We start from the raw sequence: 19,084 nt of genomic DNA on the forward strand, positions 1-19,084 counted from the left end.
TAGATTAAGTAGGATAAGCATTGCCACACAATGCTTCGATACCCTTTGCAATATACAAAAAAGGGAGCATTTGCAGATACACAAATTAGCCACTAAATCGAAGTCCTCTATGCAAAAACGCCCGATTCTGACCCAGACAAATCATGTCAAATCTGTTCAACATGCTTGTTTCCTGTACAAAATAACCAGGCAAGAAAAAAGACAAGTTGTATGATCTGAAAAAAAAAGAGCAAAAGGAGCAAAATGACTTTGATTCTGCGATGCTCTCCATGGCCTAAAATCACAGACAATAGAAAAATAAACACCAATTATACTCCGATTATTTTGGATGCACCAGTATGCAATACATCGTCATCACTTTGATCCTCCCGGTCACACCTTTGACTGAACGGGCCGGTCGGTGATCTCCAGCCACCTCCACACACGTTCAAACTACATTCCAGGATCTGATAAATGCTCTCCGGTCGATCGGCCCGGTTCAGTTTTCTGCCCCCACCTCCCATCATCCTCTGCGTCTTCATACACAGGCATTCTCAACCTTGCAAAATGGCACATGAAAAAAGTAAAAACAGAGAGACTGAATGTAAAAATGGGTCACAGCACTCCCGCTGCATACCTAATGCACATCTCACTTTTGAGTACTCGTTGAAGGCATTTTTCACACAATTGTTTACAGCTAAAAGTAAATACACACAAAAAAAGAAACTTCCAAAGCTTTTATATAAAACCCAGGAATGCAATGCCTCCGGTGTGTTGTTGAGCGTGAACACAGAAAGCCCTTTTTACAATTTTTTTTTGTCTTTTTCCGACAGTCTTGTACTGTAACTGCGTTAAGCTCAAATATGCACCTTGTTGTGTTGTCTCATCGTTGTGTCCAAACGATTTGATCTGTGAGAAAACCACCGGGCCTGACGCCAAATCGAAAAGGTCAGTGGATTTGTCCCTCGTCAGGTTTCCGAGTGAAGTCTGTATCAGTGTTGGGAGTGGATCGTTTCCCACCACCTACCCTCCCTCCCCCCCTCATCTTGTACAGCATATGTTTCAGTCCACGAAAAAGCAGCAACAGGTTCTGCTGGTAAATTAGAAGCAGCGGTACATCGTTTCCCCCGACACGGCCCCCACCCCGAGGTGAGCTGTGGCACTCTCATCACTCGGGCCTCCTTGTGTAGGAGGCCGAACCACAGCGCACTGAAACACACCAAGCTGCTGCAAAAAAAAGTAGACCCACACGTTTCAATACAAAACAGAATCATGATTGAATATAGAGCTGGGATGCAACACATTTTTTTTTTTTTTTTTTTTAAAAAGAAAAAAAAATGTTTGGTTTGATTACCTTTTGTTGGGATTTTTAATGTACAGTCACTTGAAATAATACTAACTGAATACACATTTCATCATTTTGGAGGAAAAAAAAAAGAAAAGAAAACACTCAATGTAAATTGATTTAAAATAAACAATCCTGGTCTGAACTGCAATAAGCCATTTCTCTTGTGATGGAGAAAGCAGGATATGGGAATCTTAAAACATCTCAAAGCCACAGACCCTTTTACAGTTCAAGAGAGCAAGTTCATTTAAAGATTGACAGGATAAAACTTCCCCAAACAAAGTTACTAGTATATTCTAAAATTCAACATTTATATTTAATTGATACAAATTTACATGATAAACCGTTTGTTTAACAGATAAAATACTTCTTTATGAAACAAAATGCCCCCATTCAAAATAATTAATGAGAGGCTACTGTGTGTTTTTTCTTAAGATCGAGGATGCCAATGTGTTTAAAAAAGTGCATAAGAGCAGCAGCATTGCTGGGACAGTGTGGGACAAAAAAAAAAGATTAAATTACAAATCTAAATCAAGGGAACATTTCCCACCATGTAAGTAAGTTTCTGAGGAGACCCTGTTAAAAAAACACAGAAAATAAAGGATATTAACAAAAAAGGAAGTGTTACCTGTCAATGTTTTATTATCAAACCTTTTTTGAAGCTCTGATACACTCATCACTTGCTCCAGAGACCCAGATAACGTCTTTTTAAAAACGCTTGATATGTTGGTCGATGATCAACTGAATGACAGCTCTGCAGCCCAACACTGAAGATAATTTCAAATAAGTAAACATAACTAAAAATTGCACTCAAGGCAACAACCAGGATTTGTATACATATATAAAAACATCTCCATCGTTTATCCCATCACCCATGTATGTTTGACTTTTTTCCAATACCTTTTTGTCACACAGAAGCGTTACAGACGGGGGTCGCAGCACCGCCCCTTTCGGAGAAAAGTCCAATTTGCTTTTTTTCCCCCCAAGCATGTATGATTGGGATTTCTCATATGTATACATTACTAGCTCAATGTTTAACAACTACTGCTGCTTTTTGTTAAAAAGATCTCCAATCAGCCTATTTTACGACTGATATCACTTGCTTTGACAGATTAATGCAACAGCAAAGGAACACTAAAAAAAGAAAAAGAAAAACTAAAGTAAAAACAGCAGTAATAAAAAAAGAATTATTGAAATAATTTATATCTTTGTATTCTCATGGACAATTGTGTTTAGAAATGAACCACTGGATCACTCTAAACATAGGCACAGTTTTTAAAAAAAAAACAAACGATAAAAAAAAAAAAAAAATACAAAAAAGAAATTATAAACACGCCATCATTAGACCTTTGTTCTCTATGGTCAAGAAGCAATTAACATAAGTTATCTTGAGTGAAGGTGATGTAAAAAAAGAGGGCATATCAAAAGAAAATAAAACAGGATGACAAAGTTAAAATTACGGCAGCAGCAGTAAATGTGAAGTTCCAAAGACTTTTTTTGTTTGTTTTTGCATACAATTGTATCCTTGCTCACATAATAGATGCTTGTAATTACTGTAAATACATTGGCAATGGGAGCACGGTTTATATGGTTAAAAGACTTGCCACTTAGCTCACAGTTACTCAATATATATAACTTTATATATCTTCAGTTTTGGCAAAGAGATGGAAATATTTTCCTCTTGTATGATTGGGAATGAAAGATGAGGGGGGGTGGCTGGGGTCCTGAAATGACCGTGATAAACTCTGGAGTAACACAGAAGTCAAGTCTCCAAAGATTCGGCTTGTTTCTGCCCAAGGATGGTGAAAGAAACGTTTTCTCCTTCTTCCTCCTCCTTGTATTTGCCCCCGACACTGATTGTGGCGAGTCTGTTTTCTTTACAGTGTATGATACACATAATGGGGGCGGGCAGGCGAGCGGGTGCAGAGCAAGTGGAGGGTTTGGAGTTAAGTAGGACTGGGATTGAGCTGCTCTTGGCTCAGACCATGGCACGGTATGGTCCCTGCATCTTGAGGAACTGGATAATGAAGGAGGGGCCTCCTGCGACAATCTGGGGCGGCAGGTGGCTGAGGGGACAGTTCTCGATGCTCATGATGGACAGCTTGCTGCAGAGGGCCAGCTCGAACGGGAGGCTGTGCAGGTTGGGGTTGTCGTTGAGGTACAGTTCCTCCAAGTTCTCCAGTGTACCTAAGGACAGACGTCAGATACTGTTAGATTAGAGAAGCAGGGTCTGAAATAAACAGACTCTGAGCAATACATGTCGATAAAATATGATACTCTGGTATTATAAACTGCCCCTCACCACAATGATAAAAATAATTGAGCTTTGAGGATGTTACAGTACAAATGAAACAGTAGTTAAAGAAGTATTTCACCGCTGGAGGGACGACCCTGTCTACGATGCAGAAAGACGCAAATAAAAAAAGTGACATCTTCGAATTCCTTGTTCTTTCCCTGACTATCAGTCCAAAGAAGAAAAGTATTCAATGTACAGCCATATCTGACAAAGAAAAGCAGCACATTCTGACAGAACGTTTGGTATCTTTGCTTAGACTTAAACAGTTGAACCACTATCAAACTGATTAATTCTCTGTCTATAGAAAAATTGCCCCCTAATTATGCTGTTTTGCTATATTCATTATTTGTTCCACACCTGAAAAGACATGACATGGTGTAAAACCAGATGTACTGTGGTGTGGATGACTTTGTAAAAAGAGCTAAACCACACGAGGGGAAATCCTCAATGCTTCTGAGGGGATGATGAAGAGACTGACATGGTCTTCCTCCTCAAGACCCTGGTACACCAGATACTTTTAAAATGACAAACTATTAGTGATGATGTGTATACATGTTATACTGCCATACTAAAAATGTGTTAATATGCAGTGGCTACTAAATGGAAACCTAAATACCTCCGAGGCACAGGTATAGTTCAATTCTGGGTCCAGTCTGAATACTCTAAAAATACACCCACCTTAGCTTCCTCTTCCACCCATTTTAATCTCTGGCTTAACTCTTAACCGCAGCAGTAACCTGTCTTGCCATATTGGACACACTGGACTAAGCTCTTAAATCCTAATGGTTAAGTTTAGCTTTTATAGCGGAAACAATGTCGAGCTTTAAATTTAAAAATGCTACAACTAATCTGTGAAATGAGAGTGGCTCCAACGCATAACATTTTCTTGAATGCACTCTAAATTCTAAATGCATATAAATATACAATGTGCAAATATACATGTTGGAAAACTGTGGCTAAAATTATTTCCATTTTATAATCGAAATAATGAGCTTTTGAATGCAAGTATAACTTGTACTACTGTTGTTTATTAGTTTAAGGTAATTATAAGAATTAACTACTTTTGACGGAATAAGTTGCAAAAATTCAAGACTGTTTTCAAGACAATCAGCCGCGTTATACGAATATTCATTTCCTCTCACCTCATCAGCAACGTTTACATGGACCCTTATTTTCCACAAAAAAAGCCCAATCAGAAAAGGAAATTATCAGCGCCTATTAACCATGTACATGTTAAATCCCACCATCTCGCTCTGGTTGGAATAGATATATTCTTTCAGTGCATGTTAACCTCACATGGGACCAATATTAGGTGTCATGGCGGTAGCAAAACATAACTGGTCTGTGGCCGATACAACTTTTTCCACTCATAGTAGATCAATTCTGGTTCCTCAACATCACTGAAGGACACTGTGCTTCCAGCACTAAACTAACATTTCCCCCCAGCTCTGAATAGATTAACTGAGCATGATGCTGATCTAAGTAGGTGGAGTTTGAGGAGAATACTTGCCAATCTCCTCTGGAAGGTGTTGCAGCAGGTTCTCCCCCAAACCAAGATGAGTCAGGTTGGTGAGGTGGCCGATGCCTCTGGGTAACGTTGTCAGCTGATTATTTGTCAACACCAATTTCTGATGAGAGAGGAGGAACACAGGAAGTTTATAATGTGGTTTAAAGGTTTTCATGAAATGAGAATTTAATTTACTAATCGCATAGTATAATTACAAAACCTTAGATTAATTTACTAAACATACCATGGAAATTCAAATATCTCTCTGGTTGTCATTACAATCAATGTGTAGCAGCTAGTTATATCTACCACCATTGTTAATTCCTCATGATGATTATCGAATGGGTAAACGTGGTGTCCATTAACGTTTCTTAGAACTAACATTATTTCAAAATAGTGAAGGATAAAGCTTTACATTTCTTTTCAGTTTGAGTATCTTTCAACCCACTAGGGCTGACTTTTATGATTAATTCTGATTATGCTTACTGATTCAGGTTCTCATTAATTCCTGGTTCTACTCATCAGCCTAATATTAGAGCAAGAAAATAATCCAAAATATATAAAATGCAAAGATGGACCTTTATTTAAAGCAACATTAGAGACATGCATCGCCATCGGCTTCTGTGTCTTTTATGATAACGACTACAGGAGTCAGCAATCCTATATGTGGATTTTTAAAAAATCCACATATAGGCCTCTTAAACCATAAACTGAAAAAGAGCTTCATCAAATGACAGTGGGGCAGTAAGAACTACTTCTGGATAAAATCACTATGTAAAGTGTATCTCTAGTAGTTGTTGCTATTTCCCATTGCATAGAAACAAACCAGACATGACAAATCTCTGTAACAACCAATAACAGAGAGTCTAAAGTTTAACAGAGAACTGCATTTGTAGAAAACTTACCTGTAAATCTTTAAGATAAGCAATTTCATTAGGTAGACATTCCAACTTGTTCTCCTCCAAGTCAAGCTCCCGTAGCTTTCTCAGATTTCCAATACCATGTGGTAACTTCTTGAGAAGATTATTGGACAATATTAAAACCTGTAACACAAAGATGTTTTCCACAGTTAGAAACAGATCAAAAAGTCTGGGATCATTTCACAAGCAATAAAGCATTCACCCCTGGCACACAATTATCACAACTTTCTCTAAAGATGTCAAATAATCCACAATGGAGTTGGGAAATTTGGTAAAAAAAAAATCATGTATCTGCTGTGCTGTCCCAACACATCTTGAAAAAAAAGTGTGTTTACATTTTGCCATGATTGCAGATCTCCATCTTCAACCAAAACTTTGGTCACTATAGTTTTTTTAGTGCTTTTAGAATATGAAAGAAACTTTGGTTTTCCATACATGTAGAAGCAAAACACAATGGTGAGAAATTAAAAAAAGGACATGACGAAGACAGTTCTTACAGACAGACAGACATACATACGCATAACCAAACTTAAAACACCAGGAGTAAGAGTTGCCGAGCAAACCCTAATGCTATCTATGATAACTACACTAGCCATTGCCCTCAAAGACTCGCCCATAAGATAAGGGTTGTAATGTTTGGACATTATGACTCCAACACTATTCCTAATAACTGGTTGCAACAAATATACATCTTTTAAGTTCTTCGTTGGATTCATCGCTGACGGGCTAAAATTCCAACAATGTGTGTATGAAAGTCTCACCTCCAGAGAGACTAAGCCACAGACGTCCTCCGGGATCTTTGTCAGCTGATTGGTGGCCAGGTTCAGCTCAACCATGCTAGTCCATGTGCCAAAGTCCAGTGGCAGAGATGTTAGCTGGTTGTCCTGGGGAAGACAATGGCATACCTTTATAAGCAAGATAAGTGACAATTCAGAGGCTTAACACAAGGACAGTGTTGTTCGAGCGGCTGAGAAAGTTCGAGCGGCTGAGAAAAGCTGTGCACTATGCCAGCTATGTTACCTGGCGCCAGCATAAAATGTTTCCAGTGGAGATTCAAATCCAAACTACATCCAGTGTGGACATACAACAAGTTAAGGGTTTTTAATGCCTGCCTGTATATGTCTGACTTGGGGGAAATATGAACTTCAACAGTGATGCCACTCAGACAAAATTAGTTCTAAACAACAGCTGAGATAAATAAGAGCAAATAGGCGATTTAAAACTTCTTTGTTACTCATGTGAGAGAACATTATGACAAGACGGTCAAATTCAATTATTATCATTAATATTTACTGAATATGTTTTGACATGTCACAGCAGGAAAAGCACAGGTGAAAATAAAATAATAATAATAATAATAATAATAACAAAAATTAAAAATAATTTCATTTAGCCTCTTCAGTTTTCTGGGTGCCGACAGTGTGCAAACCCTGATGGCTTCCTGCAAACGTGAGCGTAACGGAACTATTGTAAATGTTCCAGTAACACCTGCGCTTCAAGTCAAAAAGGTGTACTAATTACAGACAATTATCATGTGATGATGTGATAAACCTGACTTTGGCGAAACAATAAATAATTTAGCAAAAAGACATAAAATTGTGTTGATTCGTGATTTTAAACAACACTCGACTTAAGAATTTATCAAACCAATTCACAGACAAACGTGCAAAAATACCTTCATGTTAAGCTTGCTTAACACTTTGGCCCTGGAGAAGATACCAAAGGGGATCTTGTTGATGCGGTTGTGCTCCATGTTGAGGGAGTAGATGGTGGAAAACTGGGATGGTCCGCCCACAGGGTACGACTGGAAGCAGTTCCTCGCCAGTGTTAGACTGGTCAGGTTGACCAAACTTGATAGTAGGCCCTGGTGATGCACAGAAACAGAATGACAAAACCATATAATCAGGACTCACTACAGGCTGCGATATTTACTCTGGATTCACTAGTAGCCTTTAGACACAGACAAGAATTCAAGTGGATTAGCTCCACGTGAGGCAAGCAACAGGTATTTTAAATAAGTGTTCATTCTAGGGCTCAAGGCTCCAACATGAATTTGTTTGCAGGAAATGGATGATGTTAATGTTAGCGTGACTATTATGATTATTTGTTATTATGGACAATTATATTTAAAATTAAATTCTATTTTTGGTTCTACTTACCTCTGGCAACACTGAAATGTTGTTGTTTTCAAGGTTTAGCTCTTCCAGTTCTCGACATTTGGCTAATGATCTGGGAATGGCTGACAATCTGTTGTATCTCAGACCTAAGCGATTTATGCTTGCCAGATTGCCTGAAACAACAAAAGAGTAATGTATGTTAAGTAAACATTATTTTACCTTTGAAACCTTCATCAGAGCTGTTTCAATAGCAGTCACAAAGGAAAACAAAAGGCAGATGTCATATATTAACAAAGACACAAGAAGTGTCGCTTCTGAGTCATAAAATAAAATAAAAATTACCTATAGTCTCTGGGAGGTCTAAGAGCTCGTTGTGCTGCAAGTCGAGGTTTGTTATCTGTGTGCAATTGCCAATCTCCTTCGGTAGGTGCTCCAACTGGTTGTGGGCAACATCCAGAGTAATGAGGCTGCATAGCTCCCCTACAGAAAGATGAACACCAAATTCAGATATTTAGCCATTTCAAGATGAAGGCGCTCTCAGTGACCTGAAGATATCCACTCATTCATCTCATTCCCTCTTTATAGAGTCAGAGTGGATTTCATGCAGAAGGACAACTTAGGACAACTAACCAGGTTTAATATACAGAACTCTCTCTTACATGACAATCAGCAGATAAACTCATTCATTCAGTCATTCATTCACATGTGAGTTTCAACAGCAAGATCTGTATTACTAATGGAGTTGAAGAAGGGTGTGTACTCGCTACACCTATTATTTGCTAGGACCCAGCACATTGTGAGAATGTTGTACTGAACAGAATCAGATGTGTAAAATACATTATGAGCACTTTGGATGGGAACATTAACATTAGCTTAATGCTATACACACAAAGGTAGCTGACTCCCTCCCACAATTACTTGATGTCTCTTGGTCACTAGGGCAAAAAGGCTGGCTTCTTGCCCTGCCTACATTTGAAGAATCTGTCCTGTCTTTACACAAAGGTTTCTGCTCACCTATCTCTGCGGGCAGCTGTTTAATCTTGTTCTCACGAATGCTGAGCATGGTGAGCTTGGATAGGTTTCGGATGTCCTTCTCCACTGTTGTGATGCGGTTGAAGCGCAGGTACAGCGTGGTCAGCGAAGTCAACCGGTAGACAACAGCCGGTATCTCTCTCAGCTTGTTGTGCCGGAGGTCGAGCATTCGAAGCTTCTTAAGGGAGTCCAAGGAGTCAGGCAAACTGGTCAGGGAGTTCTCGCTCAGGGCCAAAGTGACCAGGCCTGACAGGCAACCCACCTCGGCCGGCAGGCTCTGCAGCTTGTTGCTGTATAAGTAGAGTTCAGCCAGCTGCGTCAACTCCTTAATGGAGGTGGGCAGCATGTGAATGGACCGTTTAGATAAATCTAGTCTCATTGAGTTCTCCTCCCGGCACTTGTTAAGCTCTTTGATCACCTCGGCATTGCTGGACTTCTTGCGCGTACCTGGTGCAGGGTTTGGCCGCTTTATCGTATTGTCAACGGAGAAGGCAACACCCGGTGTTGAGCTGCTGGTGTCCTTCTTTCCTTCTTTGGCATCTTTCCCTTTGGTCTTCGTTTCTTTGCCACCATCCTTGACTAAGCCGGCTAGAGCCTTGGCCTCCTTTTCCCTTTCTTTCCCCGCAGGACCACCTTTGGGGTCCTTTTCTTTCGAATCTTTTTCTTTGCCTAAAGTACTACTCATGTCGACGTTATCGGGCCTCCTGCAGAGTTGCTCATGGGAGTCTCTCTTGTCAGGTTACTTATTCGGGAAAAAAGGGACACAGACAGCCAAGAAGGCTTTTAAAGAAAACATCCCTGTGCAGGCCCACACATTTTTGATTATCCTTGAAATAAAGGCCTTGTGATCCAAAGGTTTTTTGGATACTTCTGAAACTTTGTTCCTTTGTTAAAATGCCATGGGAGAAAAAATCCTTTGAAGTAGCTGGATTGTGGCACCCATGGGCCACATGCTTAAGTGTTTGAACTGCATACAATCCCAGGACCTTCGGATAGAAGTTCTTTCAGGCTGCAAAGGTCATCAAGTTTTTTAAATCCCTCCAAGACTTGCTGTTGGGGAAAAGAAAAGAAAAATACACTTTGGTCACATTTACAATTTGATTTTGACACTTAACAAACATTCTCAGCATTTCAAATTTCAACAACTGAGCGCTCTGCTTGAGCAAACTGACAACAATCAGTCCTTCATATTCCAAGACAGACATTTTCATGTTCAGCTCCACATTCTGATCAATCTGACCAAGTAGGAAGTGCATGAAATGTATGATTTTTAAAAGCATCAACTTTAAGTCGTTTTTTGTAAAGTTACAATTATGTGATTTGATGAAAGATAAAAAAATCAAATCAAATATAAATTCAAGCTGCAATTATTTAAAGAGATATTATGAATCAGTCAGATGATGATATGATTTTTGCTAGGGTCCAAATTGCAGCTCCTGCGATTTGGATATTGCACCTGGTCTGATTTCTATTTTTATAATACTAAATAGTTCAACCCAATGTTTTTTTTTACTAAATAGCTAACTGCACAAACATTTTTACAGCCTGCCAGTCTTAAGCCTTACCACCTAGATGACGTTTGGTTACAGTGCGAATGTTTGATTGTTTTTCACAATGTCATGCACATTGTCTTAAATAAATCTACCTGCGTGTCTGTTAATTAAGCTGCATCTATTCAGCATAGTTCTGACATGTTAAGAATGTTTGGTGAATAAAGTGACTTGTTGCCACCGATATAATCTCCTATCACTATCATTATATCTGTATCTGTTTTCTGATACCTGTCCATAAAGGACAATAAAGTTTATTATTAAACTGTAAAATATCCTGCCTCTGTTATCTCTATCAGAAGTGCTTGATAACCACATATGAGGAATCCCTGCAAAAAATGTTGGTTTATGTACAGATTATTGGCTGATATATTGATATCAGAATTGTATTTCTTTTATTAATATAGGTCATCGGCATTTGCCCCAAAAATCCAGCATCCGTTGGACTCGTCCGCAAGATGAGAAACAATCCAGACAACTTTTTGTGAACAGTGTTGGCTATATTGAGCAAATTAATTTCTGAGCAGTTGTTCGTGTGGTCTAGTAATCAGTGTTTGCTCTGTCAAAAAAAATGGTAGTGCACAGCAATGAAAAGGAGTATGTAAAATCCAGCGCAACATGCAGTGTCAAATACTAAAGATTGACTACATGTGGCAGCAACTGATGCATGCAGGGACGCACCTCTGGCAATTTTCTCGTTTTGCACTTATTTGAGTGACATTTTGCAGGTGAACCACACCTGTAACGAACAGCTCTTAGCTGAAAACATTTTTGCAACATGCTGGAAAGAAAGAGCGACTGTCTAAGCCATCCTGCCTCAACAAATCCACACCGACACTCCTCGCTCAACAGATGCATAATACTATATGCTACTATACAAATCATTGCAACTTATTTGATAAATTATCATTTGGCGGGATTAGTGTGCATTATGTAAAAATGTACAATAAAAAGGAGCCCTTATACCATGAAAATATTCTCCCTTATACATGAGACAACAAGAATACATCAACAGGTTTGGTTGGTTGTCAGTCAGTACCAGGAGTTATGTGGTATTGAGAGTGTTGTGCCAGTCAAAGCAAATCTGTTGAATGTACTAAGCATAACCTCACACCACCTTACTCCTACTAAACAAACATGGCCCAGCGGGTGTTGACATTACTGTAAGCCTACAGCCCCACCTAAACATGCATTCAGCTATTTAGCCGTCCCCTATAAAGTCTGCAACGCCACAACCACATTGAATATTTACATCTCAATGACACGCAGACGAAACACACAACCCTTTGGATCTTTACATGACAAACTGAGCCAGAATGTCCCTGGCGGCCTGTCTCTGTTTAGTCTCTGTTGCTGTTGTACCTCTGTGAGTGTATAAAGCTATCCTGCACTTGTACAAGCTAAGCCGTGGCAAAAAGAGAGGCAGGTTTGGCTCCGGATCAGAGCTAAGTGAAAAGGTTAGGACTGCTGAGAGTAATCTTTAGAAGTGGCCTTCAAAGCATGAAGGCCCCACAACAACAGGTCATATGACCTTTTGGCTAAAAGAAATGTTGGGTCAATAGCAGAACCCCTTCCATGATAGAATGCTTGACAGTTTGTTCTGTAAATAAAAAAAGATATTCACTGCTCTTTCAGCCTGTCATAGATAAGAGGGTGCATCTAACACTAGCTGTGATGGGCATACCTGTGTACAAATAATTATTAACATAAAATGAGAACAGCCAGGCCAGCTCAATAACTGGGGCCTCTAAACCAAACTGTGCAAGCCACTTCCTTTTATGGTTGTACTCTCAATGTCCCTGCCCTGGTACATTATTCTGTTTATAACAAACTACACATGAAGGTTATCTGTATAGATTTGTCTCTGTATTTAAAGACTATGTTTTCTGCATGAACACCTCACTAGAAAGAATGAAAGCAAAAGAAAAGTTTTGCATCAAATTGTGCAAGTTCTTTTATTAGTTAATATCTACTATTTTAATCATATCGATATTAACCTAACCACAGCAGGCATACTCTTAGTTGCATCTTTCAAATGCATGCATAGATGTCTGCAAAACAGCACATCAGTTTAATATTCAGGTGACCAAAGAAGCTCCGACTTCAGAAGAATGTGAGGAAGACAAAAAAACAGTGTTTAATGGCTCTGTTAGAAAACCACAGAACCAGGGGTTCATGATATTCAGTTACTTTTCCATCCTTGGCAAGTTTCAGGCAGTGCCCACTTGTTGTGCCTGAATGTCGTGGCTTGACAGACTAAGCAGTCAAGACATTAAGGAAAGGGACATCGAAGATGTAAACAGCCGATTAGTTCAGCAGAAATATGGCAGAATCGTTTTGTGGCCATACAATTATATGTTTTGATCAGAAAACTACACTATTCATAGGTGCTCTTTTCACAACCGTTGGCAATCAGGTGTGGGTGGGGGGTCATTGTGCAAGATGTCCCTGTGGTGTATGTTGGTCAAAACCACTGGACAATGTTAATCGAATAGGAAAGTGATCTGGACTTACAAAACTTACAACCGTTTTTACAGTCCCATTTAGTTAGTACTTCCTATTTAGTTGAAGTAAATACGAGGTTCAAGTCATACAGCTTTGGACAATAGCTAATGCATGTCCATCAACACTAACACAACACCACTATCAAGTGCTATTAAACACTTGGACTTCATGGCACTAACAACCCACATAGAAACTAATGAAGTTTCCATTAAGGATATCTTGAGCCCATCTAATGATGTCAGTGCATTTAGGCCTAAGCATAGCTAGCTGTCTACTGTCCTCACGCTTGTGTTATGCATTACAATGCCTTTTGGATTAGATAAGAAATACATCTATGTTAGCTAATTGGAGAATAACAATACAACAGATGTGTAAAGCAAATGAACATTGTTGTGATGTTACAAAGTCAGGGAATATCTGAAAGCTAGCTGCTGTATTATTGATTGACAGCGTACTAGCATCCAAGTACATTAAGTTACAGACCTGGCCTAGCAGTTTAAATGCTTATCCTTGTAATATTGTGGGGCAAATAGCAAAACAGAGGTGAGGTGGCAGCTATCAGCTAAAGATAGGTATTGCTGCTACACAGCACTCCACAGGGCGCAGCTAGCTTGATGGCTACGTGTGCCAATGACAAATCCTTGGAAACAGATTACCGACAAAACGGAACCAGGTCGAGAAGTCAAGTCGCCTTTCGACATTAATTAATTTACATAATATGAACACCCAAGGAAAGCATGCCAGGGTTGGTGCCACTCTAGGGTAATTGGAGCGAGAATAAATCCTTTACGCGGATAGTAATCGTGCTACACGTTACGTTGTGACTGTTAACCTCATATCAACTAGCTAACTAACTATCGTTAGCCAACTCACGTAGGCTGAAAATGTTAAATGTTAGCAGAGCCAGCCTTGAAACTGACTGAAAGAAAATATTGCCATTACATATCTCGAGCACACAGGCTGAGCCTACTAAAACGACTGACAACAAGGCAGGAAATCAAACCAGCTAAGCTAAACGTCAACAGCAAAGCAAACGTCAGTTATGCCAGACTGCTAGCTTGCTAACGTCAGCGAGCGAGCAAGTTAGCCGAGCAGCTAACAGTATTTTAGCGAGCGATCCTCTGAGTCAAACGAGGAAGAGAAACAGCACGGCCAGGATGAGACAATAAAACAAACGTCTATTGCTACGCGTATTAAAGGGTGCAGATGGTGTCGAGGTTTCCCCTGATCTATTTACTCACATCCAGCAGTTAGCTTCATCTCAGGCAGAGCTAACTGTGTGTGTAGGCCCGAGCAGAGCGGCTGTCGGACGCGGACCGACCCGTCCGCCGTGAGTTCGACCGAGAGGGGAAACCTCTGCTGCAGCCAGCTGAGCGCAGTCGGGCAGCAGACACCCGAAGACAACAGCCGGTGGAGGCAGTTGTTATCCCAGCAGAGCGGCCACCGAAGACACACTGAGGTGTGGACTCACCGTTAACACAATGTCTAAGCGCCGTTCCCGTATTGAATATTAGCCGAGGAAAAAAAGAAAACACTGTGAAAAACAGCGGCCATTCCGAAGCTGAACAAAAGAGTCCGTTCCTACTCACCACCGCAAAATGACACTTCAGCGCTACACACGCCGCAACGAGAGCCCGACGAGTGTTTTATCTGTGGAGTCACGCGTAACCGTGCTGTGTTGGTCAAAACGTCCACTGTTAATGTGATAATATAACTGTTTTACCTTCAGAGGTGTGACTCCGCCATCCTTGCTGCTTCCTCCTCTTTTCCTACACTGCTGCTCTGCTCCCCTCCCTCCCCTGCCACCAAACTGCGTCATTCGCACGCCTAACCAATGTTATCACGAGACTTTGAAATACAATCACATATTCCTGGATAAACATTGGCTTCATTTACATATATAACTCGCAAGTAAAGGGCTTGTTTTGTGTAATAATACTGTTATTAATGTCCATTATAAGTACAAATCTTACTTACTTTACTTTACTTGAAGCCTTTCCAGACTTATACTCTCCTTGGAATAGTCATTTATGTTTGCGATGATTTTCTCCCAAAACATTTCAATCACCTTGTTTAGAGTCTACATCTACTCTTTCCTCATGGAAAAATCCAGAATATATGAATATGCAGATATTTTTCATTTCATATCTGTAACTGCTGGACACCTACTTCACTGAGAAGTCCATCCTCAGTGACCTCAGTGAGGGGTTTCAAGTTTCCTCTTCACAATTGAGCAAATGGAATATTTCACCATGATTGGCTCCAAAATAAGCTTTCATTGCCCAAAGTCATGCTTGTGCGTACACGCCTTAAACTCAGATTTAAGATGAGCACAGACTTAATTTGATTGATTTTATTTGTAGAGGGACCATGTGCAATAATAAACATAAATGTTGCAGTTTCTTTGCAGGTCATAATTAAAAGTTCACATAGTTATAAAACGTCACTGGAAAAACAAAACTATAACGAACATAACGCAGTAACACAGAGCAGTGCATCACACATACACACACACACACACACACACACACACACACACATTATTCAGGTTAAAGGCATTGATATAAGACAGTTGAGTGGTTTAAAAGCTGCTGATATAATTACAGTTCTTCATGTCGTCTCCACTGAGTCTATTCACAGAGAAAGCTGATAAGAGAAGCAGATAAACTTTACTCCTTCAGTAGATGTATAAACAGCCTTCTAGTGTCAATCCCTGTCACATACATCATTCGATACAATGAAGCCCAAAAATCCAACTGAAGTAACAATTAAGCTAAACATATTTTGAGTGGAAGGGGGACTTTAAGTAAAAGTATGCGTTAAGCATCAAAAGTAAAAGGAAATGAGGTTTATCAGAGGTTTATCCTGTAGTGTATTACTGGATGATTATTATTGATGCATTAACATATACGCAGCATTTACATGTTGAGGCTGGTGGAGTTGGAGCTAATTTTAACTATTTGTTGCAGTTTTGGGTAATTTCACCTTTGTCAATGAATCATGTTTTTTCATATGATTATATGTTTTGTTTAAAAAATTATATTCTGTGATGTAACTGGTAAATTAACGTCACTTAAAATAAGTCAACGGGACAATATTTTTGACTGAGTTGAAGCAAAATTAGCATAAAATGCAAATACTCAAGTAAAGTTCAAGTAGCTCAAACAAAGACACTTGAAAAGATGTGAATTTATAAATTATTCATCGGTAGGAAAATAGGTTTTATGTGACTGTAGTCAGTCACTGTCTCGACTTGATAGATAAAACCCCACGTGGAGACTTGAATGGCATCAGAAAGAATTTATGGAATAAATTAAACAGAATGAAAGCAAAATCTTATAAATGTGAATGCCTAACGAGCACCTATGGATAGTGCAGGGCTTTGTACTTTTGTACTACTGTTGTACATGTTTTATTTAATTCAAGTCAAAAACACATCTCTACAATAATTATGCAAAACTATTGATGAAACAAATTAAAAGCGAACAAAACAAACACGTTCATGAGTTTATTTAGTGGTGTTGTTCTGAGAGCCACCTGTAGGTGTCAGTAAAACACTACGCCTGAGAGATAAAGCGAAGAAGAAGGTCACGTGATTTTTGCGGAAGTGTTGGCTTGACAACGGCTGTAATCGTGCTGAAGGTAGGATTATCAACAATTATATTTTACAAACAGTGTTTTTGATGTGTGTCCACATGCGACCACGGAAAGAAACTGCAGTTTTACGTTATCGTCAGTATTAGTGACCATATTTGAAAGGTAGTTCGCTAAATGAAAGCTACCATTACTTTAGCCTGGCCTATGGTGTCCCGTTTAGTTGGCTAATTACGTGCTAGGCTAAACCTGGCTAGCAATACCTCCAGCTTTACCTCGCTGTTATAAGATACGGGCTCCGGTTTCTATTCCCAGTCTTTTAAGTGACACCAATGGCTCAGTAACTTTACTCGAGGCTTGAGGATGGTCCGATGTTTTGTTACTGATGTCACCGTTTTCGACATAAACTGATGTGTATCTAAGGATGCGGACTAAATTTAAAATGAGATCTTACTATCTTCTGTAGTGCTGATTCTGCTGAATACGATCGCTGTGCATTTGATAATGCTAAAGTTCAAAATAAGCTCATGCCTCAACCTTGCCAGAATTCAATCTCTCTCAATTTACAACAGGACTCATGACTCAGAGCACCATTCATTATCAACTGAGAAATACCCAGCAGCCTTAGCAGCTATCTTGATGACCCCTCAGTGTCACATTTCTAAAATCTTTGACTTCTCCTTTGCAGTCTAAGATATGTGTAGTCAAGTACACTCCCTGTAATGCTTTGCTTTCATGAATCCATGTCAGATTAAATGTGTTAAATGTAATAAACAAATCTACTAATTTACCTTCCAGCGAGCACTCAGAGGACAAAATGCCAGAAGTCAAGTCGATATTCCGAGAAGTTCTGCCCAAACAAGGTTCGTACCACAGCAGCTATTTGGACAGCAGTAGTTACAAACAAAAGATTGTTTGTGGAGCCCGATACAACATGTGAACTGTTTAGAAATTTGCTTAAGCTTGCAAAATTAGTCAGTGGGTGTTCTGTGCTGTGTGCTCCCTCTTTACAGTCTCTTTTACAGCTCAACACCATTGTCATTGTAGCTGTACCAACAGTTATATAATATGGCTCAGTACCATGGCTGTATGACAGGATATCAATGCTGTTAGAAGTGCAATGCTTATTAATGTGTGAAAGCTGCTTAAGGGCAGAGTACCAGATGTTTGAAATATCCAGATGTTTCAAACTGACCACTCGTTCAACAGAGATCAGTTGTGAACAATTGCATTGAGAGCTTACAGATGTAACACTGGGCCACCCTTCCAATCCTGGGGACTGCAGGCTACCAGAAAGGCACAATTATACTGCAGAGGCTCTCACAATCACAGTACTTTAAAAGTTATTTGTAGGTAGAATATTCTTCACTGCTAATGTGCAAGAGGCATTTGTAAAATATACACACGACCCAGCCAAGTCTTTTCATCATCTCTGCATTTATGCCAAGATTAGTTGATGAAATGTGAGAAATCATCTTGAAGTTGTTTTTTTTTGCTGTTTTTCACAACATCCACAGGGCAGCTTTCCATGGAAGATGTCCCAACCATGATTCTGTGTAAGCCAAAGTTGCTCCCACTCAAATCGGTCACCCTGGAGAAGCTGGAGAAGATGCAGATGGAGGCTCAAGAGGCTGTCAAACAGCAGGAACTGGCTGGGAGGGAGCAGCTGCAGTAGACGCCCAATGGAGGATTCGTGGAAGATTCGTAGCAGCAGGACAATTCAAACTGGCAGAAAATTCTTTCTGATAGATGGCACAGACCCAGTGAAAAGCAAATGAAGTGGCGCGGCTGTGGGCACGAGCTAAAACACTCAACTCATAAGTCTTGCTGTTAACTAGTCATTGATGAATGATGTATGCTTGTCAGTAGTATGGATTAGATCTCTTACCTGCCAATATTTCCAGTATGGTTGGCGACTAAGACTTTATAATGTCTAATTGTGTCATTACACTTGTAATTTGGCCGTAATGCCTAGTTAACGTCTTACATCTTAAGTAAATGAGGGCAAATAATGTGTCAGATAACAGACTTAAGTTGGATGTAGTTAGCATTGAATTATAATATTGTGACATTGAGAAAAACAGTCTTGGATTATTTTAGAGTGATTTAATGAACAAACATGGAGCAATACGTGGTACATTGACACACCGGTATCCCCCAGATATAAAAATAAACACTCTAAACACCATTTTGTGAAGTTACCCGACTGGTATTTGTTTTTGCACTGTACTCATGTCTT

At 39.6% G+C, this 19,084-nt stretch overlaps 2 protein-coding genes across 6 annotated transcripts; one reads left to right on the plus strand and one right to left on the minus strand.

Moving 5' to 3' along the window:
• Positions 1-1,319: 1,319 nt before the first annotated feature.
• shoc2 (SHOC2 leucine rich repeat scaffold protein) lies at positions 1,320-15,039 on the minus strand. 4 transcript variants are annotated; one of them, XM_084369493.1, is made up of 9 exons: positions 14,975-15,039; positions 9,179-10,246; positions 8,507-8,644; positions 8,207-8,337; positions 7,723-7,911; positions 6,809-6,931; positions 6,033-6,170; positions 5,131-5,248; positions 1,320-3,511 (listed from the first exon to the last, which is right to left on the minus strand). In XM_084369493.1, exons 2-9 carry the CDS (start codon positions 9,879-9,881, stop codon positions 3,303-3,305), a joined length of 1,749 nt encoding a protein of 582 aa, XP_084225619.1. In that variant the 5' UTR covers positions 9,882-10,246; positions 14,975-15,039; the 3' UTR covers positions 1,320-3,302. The 4 variants fall into 4 exon arrangements, with proteins under 4 accessions (XP_084225619.1, XP_084225621.1, XP_084225622.1 ...); XM_084369495.1 differs by lacking the exon at positions 14,975-15,039 and adding an exon at positions 14,841-14,925; XM_084369496.1 differs by lacking the exon at positions 14,975-15,039 and adding an exon at positions 14,723-14,809.
• A 1,802-nt stretch (positions 15,040-16,841) lies between these two features.
• bbip1 (BBSome interacting protein 1) lies at positions 16,842-19,033 on the plus strand. Of its 2 annotated transcripts, none has more exons than XM_084375214.1 (3): positions 16,842-16,893; positions 17,644-17,708; positions 18,363-19,033. In XM_084375214.1, the coding sequence occupies exons 2-3, from the start codon at positions 17,663-17,665 to the stop codon at positions 18,518-18,520; spliced, it is 204 nt and encodes a 67-aa protein (XP_084231340.1). In that variant the 5' UTR covers positions 16,842-16,893; positions 17,644-17,662; the 3' UTR covers positions 18,521-19,033. The 2 variants fall into 2 exon arrangements, with proteins under 2 accessions (XP_084231340.1, XP_084231341.1); XM_084375215.1 differs by lacking the exon at positions 16,842-16,893 and adding an exon at positions 16,986-17,010.
• Positions 19,034-19,084: the final 51 nt, after the last annotated feature.

This window comes from Pagrus pagrus (genome assembly GCF_965226575.1).
Source record: "Pagrus pagrus genome assembly, chromosome: 2".
NCBI lineage: Eukaryota > Metazoa > Chordata > Actinopteri > Spariformes > Sparidae > Pagrus > Pagrus pagrus.